We start from the raw sequence: 5,258 nt of genomic DNA, 5'->3' as shown, positions 1-5,258 counted from the left end.
ACCTCCCCAGACAAACCAATTTGACTAACATTATTTCTGATTTTTTTCTAATTCAATAGTTTAACCTGTTTTATTCACTTGAATGTAAACCCAGCACACCTAGAATCTTAACTGTCTTATTCATACGCCTAGAATAATTTTAGAAAAACTGGAAGTGCCTATTACAGTATATGATAAATAACTAATTCATGCATGAATGAAGATATAACATAACTAATTAAAAGTGAATTAACTCTTTTTCCGTTTTTCTCATTCTTTTATTTCAGTCAGCAAACCACATATTGATTTAACAATTTCCTCATGGAAGCTTTCACTTCTTGGTTGCGAAGTGTATAAATCACAGGGTTCATCAAGGGAAAGATGACTGTGTGGAAGAGGGCAACCACTTTGTCAGCTGGGAAAGCCCGGAAGGGGCGAGTGTAGATAAAAATGGCAGGCCCAAACATGAGAAACACGATGATGATGTGGGTGGTGCACGTGGACACAGCCTTCTTCTTCCCTTCAGAGGACTGCCCCTGCACACGGCAGAGGATGATGGCGTAGGAGGACAGAAGACCCAGGAAGCACAGAACCGTCAGCAGGCCACTGTTGGAGACCATCAGGAGCTCCACTACAAAGGTGTCGGTGCAGGCCAGCTTGATGACCTGAGGCACATCACAGAAGAAGTTGTCCAGCTGGTTTGGGCCACAGAAAGGCAAGTGCAGGATAAGCGCCACTTGTACGATGGAATGGGCAAAGCCCCCAACCCATAGAGCCAACAGGAATGCATAGCAGACTCTAGAGTTCATGATGGTGGAATAGTGTAAAGGACGGCAGATGGCAGTGTAGCGGTCAAAGGCCATCACAACAAGAAGGAACATCTCTCCTGCTCCAAGGAAGTGCAAGAAAAAGAGCTGAGTGATGCAGCATCTGTAGGAAATGACCTTCTTCTCTGAGAAGAAGTCCACTAGCATCCTGGGAGCCACAATAAAGGAGTAGGATGCGTCTAGGAAGGCCAAGTTGCCCAGGAAGAAATACAGTGGAGCATTGAGTCCAGGATCTGATCTTATGGTGAAAATGATGAGAAAATTTCCAGGGAGGATTATGAGGTAGAAAATTAAGACTAACACAAAGACCAGGAGTTGAGTATCGTGAGACTGGGTCAGACCAAAGAGGATGAATTCTGTTACCACTGTGCTGTTCTGTGTCTCCATCACTTAGTCTGCAGAAGAAAAGAACAGGAAATAAAATGACATCCCTTATATACACCTTTTCTTCTTTTTCACACTTCTCTACAAATAAAATCAATATATGCAACAGCCAACATTTGCCATTTAAAAGTACTAATACCCTATAGCTCTCCTGTATCCTGTGTTAACTTCCATCCCTCTCCTAGCTCCTAAAACACTGTTATTCAATCACACATCTATTAAGTTTTAACCATGAGCTTCTACATATCTGTGCTTCTGTGAGACACTGGAATAGTTTGCTTGGGATTTAATAGAAATGTCCTGATTAAAGGAAAACTTAACAATTACTAAAGTTCTCTTTTCTCCCTTGCTATTATTGCCTTATAGTTCTTGTTGATACTGCTGATTCATTGTTTTTAATTGTTATTTGTTAGTTTTGGTCCCTGCTCATTCACCTCACAGAAGAACTTCTGTTTTTCTTATGTTGATTCTCCCCTCAGTCCTACAGAAGCCCTAGTTTCTCCTTGTGATCTTTCTGTTTTCTGAATTTGTGCATTAGTAATTCTCATTCCGTTGTTCCATTTTTCTACACGTTTGCGTTTTACTCTAAACTGGTCACCAAGATCTCAAACAAGATCTGTACATTACAGCTGACTTAGAATTATTTTACTTCAGGCTGGGTTACCTTCTTACATCTGATTTACATCCTGTGTTTAAATTCCAATTAATATTAACTTGGTCTCTATTTCTTCTTTTTATATTCATTAAGTTTATTGGTGCATTTTAGGTATACAATATGATGACATTCATCATTGAGCATTTATACCTTTACATGATGTATCTTGGTTCTTATTTTTTCCTCATTCCCCTGCCCTCCCTTCAACCCCTTCACCCCTCCCTATTTCCAAAGACTTTGTTTCCATTTCTTCCTTTTCTCATATTTATTCCTTTCCCTTCTTTCTTTTTCCCTACTCCTCCCACTTCCCCTTCCCCTTTAGACCTTTTCTTCCTGAGCACCCAGTCTCTTTTTCTTAATCTGCTTCTTTCCCAAATCTCAAAATGTCAGCCAAATGATTGACTTTTCACAAATGTTTTTGCATAATACAAAGATTATCGGAATATGTAAAATATTTTGAGTATCTCAACTATTAAAGTTAAGGCATAGGAGAGCTGAAATTGCCCATACAGACCATTTGGTCTAATGTACTTTGTCGGAGAGATGAAAAAACTACAATTGTACTTAAGTTTTACATTTGAAGTGGATTTACTTCTTTGTGCTCCTTAGCAAGAGACAGAGAAAAGAAAAGTTATGTATTCCTCTGTTTAACTGGTTAGTAAATAGTATTTCAGTGATTGGTTTTGTTTTATTTAGGCAATTAAAATAGATATTGATAGTCTAAATGTTTCCCCTTTTTGCCTACAATTTTGTCTCAATAGTAGTTAAATTCATGTTTGAGAAATCTAGAGTTAAATTTTACTTTGCATACTAGTTTCCAAAATATAATATATTAATTTCAAGGATAGGGAATACAGAATAAATCCATTGTGGTGCATAAAAGCAGTGGAACTTCTGTCTACACTCTATAAGCTATGTTTAAAAAATCTTATGTTTATGATTTTTTTCCAGCTTTTTATGTTAGTCTAGCTAACATTTTATAAAAAAAATACACGTTTATTTCAAGAGTATGGATATTTTGCTGTTGGAGTGGATGATTTAAAAGAGCAATATTACTAACTGGAACAAATTAGTGTAATGTGACATACAAATGTTGCCCTTGATTTTCAATTATACCTAATACTTATGTTTCAAAATAGTATGGATACAGTGGAATGTATTCACACACACAAAAATAAAGTACTGATACATGCTATAATATGAATGAACGTCTAATATATTATGCTATACGAAAAGAAGTCACAAAACATAATTCATGTAAAATGTCTAGAAAAGGTAAATGCAGAGAGGCAGAAAGTAGACTAGTGACTGCCTGGTCCTGGGGGGGATGGTGATTGATATGATATGTACATAAGGTCACATAGGGTCATAAGGTTCTTACATTGTTCTCTACCTATATCAGACTTTATTATATTCAACCCCCACCCATCAATTCTGAGACGATGGACTACTTTACCATTCAAGGAAGTATGAAGGAGATTCCTTCCACATAGTCCATTCCATAAATTGTCTGCAGACTGAAAATGCTTACCTCATTCTCCAGTGTTGAGCTTTTCCTGTGAAATATTATTCTCTTTGAATTTTACTGTCTGAGTTACTGTTGAGTACATTATCTACATGTTTTGCCTGTTTTTAAATCATATTGAAAGAAATGATGTGACAGCTCTTTGAGCTCTATAGTGGAGAATTATTCTACCTTGCTAAATTACTGTATTATATCTATAGCTTAGACACTTTATAGTCTTAAGTGAGTCAGTGTTTTAATTTTTTTTAATTTGTGAAAGAGAAACTGCATCAACTATATTACACAGAGCAGAAAGAATACCACAATCAAATTGTATGATTAGTAGGCAATCTATACCTACTTACTTTGAATAAAGACAAAGAAATTAATTATTAAGTAAATTAGATAAATGGGGTTTATGTCAAGAGTTATTCTGCCATTGTCCTAGTATAAATCCCAATGTCTCAAGGACCTATGCAAAGGCATTCTTATCTATTTCATCTAGGTTTTAAATTTTAGTGGACCATATTATAGACTAAGTAGAATTTATTGAGCTATGTTAGGATTGTGTATAAGAAAAGAAATACACGTCAGTTGAATTGGATATCATGTGATTTGCAAACTGCTGAAGGTAATGAATTTGTCTTGAGACTCAGGCAATACTTTCTAATTTACTGTGATTCTTGATGTCTTCATTTATGTTTACTTCAGCTCAGGTTGGGCTTAAAACTCAGTCATTTGTATTATACCCAACTTAAAATCCAGGTGGCGAATCTCCCAAAGCTACTGTCATTTAAAAATTTTAAATAATAATGGAATTAAAGCTTTTAGGCTCTTTAAAACAGTAATAGGCACCACATGTGGCAGGGACCTTCTTTGAAAAGATACATATGAATTTAAAGCTCACCCTTACTCTGTTTCTGCATCATTTGATCTCATGAATTTCAAGACAGTAGACATCCTAGACAAATTTGATTTTTTCCATTTTTGTCCTATTTATTTTAAATATAATGGATGACAAAACATTTCATCTTAGTAGGAGTTGAACACTAATCTCAAATAAGTGGTTAACTTTTTCCATCTGATGAAAGGGAAATAAGCTGATCATTCCAGTTTTCCGGAAATAATTGTTCTCATTTGGAACATCATAGATTCTGGAGTCAGTCCTTTAGTTTGTGATGCAACAGAGAATGTACATTTGGTTTTATAATTACGTTAAGCTTGTAGAGTATTTCCATGGGAATTAATGGACTGTCAACCAGAAATAAACAAAGAAAAGGGCAAGAATATTTTAAGCAGTAAATAATCAAAATATATGGCAGTTAAGGCCCCACTAAACCATGTTACGTTTTTTCATTTGACATTTTATCAATGACAGGGATAATAGAATGATATTTATGCTTATTAGGCATAATGAAAGTAATCAACCTGTGGAGGTTATTTTAGATATTATTGTAAACTATATATAAATGATGAGAAGTCTATGTTGTATTGAGATTTGGAAAGAAATTAAACAGTGATTCTTTTTTTCTTTCCAAATTCCCCTGCCTTTCCATCAACTCCTCCACCACTCCCTATTTACAAAGACATTGTTTGCATTTTTTCCTTTTCTCATATTTATTCTTTTCCCTTCTTTCCTTTCCCCAACCTCTCTTACTTCCCCTTCCCCTTCCCCTTTGGACCTTTTTTCCCTATTTCACATTACCTATTATACATTTAGATCCTCATTTACACTTTCATTTTCTCACACCAGAGAAACTATTCAGTATTTACATGTGAGTCCTATGTATTTCACTTGTTGTATGCCTAAATGTACCAATGAGCATAGTGAAAAAAAAGAAATTAAACAGTAAAAATAATTCCACAGAAAGTATGTTTACATGCCTATTTTTGGTGGAGAAGAGTTTGA

General features: G+C 35.3%; 1 protein-coding gene across 1 annotated transcript; it reads right to left on the bottom strand.

Moving 5' to 3' along the window:
- Nucleotides 1–266: 266 nt before the first annotated feature.
- On the bottom strand, nucleotides 267–1,193 carry LOC101717280 (olfactory receptor 4N5). The gene has a single exon (XM_004865015.2). The coding sequence runs from the start codon at nucleotides 1,191–1,193 to the stop codon at nucleotides 267–269; it is 927 nt and encodes a 308-aa protein (XP_004865072.1).
- Between the last annotated feature and the right edge of the window lie 4,065 nt (nucleotides 1,194–5,258).

This window comes from Heterocephalus glaber, unplaced genomic scaffold, assembly GCF_053883595.1.
Source record: "Heterocephalus glaber isolate CG9 unplaced genomic scaffold, H.glaber_assembly_v1.0 deba00001662, whole genome shotgun sequence".
Classification (NCBI taxonomy): Eukaryota; Metazoa; Chordata; class Mammalia; order Rodentia; family Bathyergidae; genus Heterocephalus; species Heterocephalus glaber.
This window is presented reverse-complemented; position numbering and strand designations above follow the sequence as displayed.

Coding starts and splice junctions, on each gene's coding strand:
- LOC101717280 (XM_004865015.2), bottom strand. CDS start 1,193: ATGGAGACACAGAACAGCACAGTGGTAACAGAATTCATCCTCTTTGGT.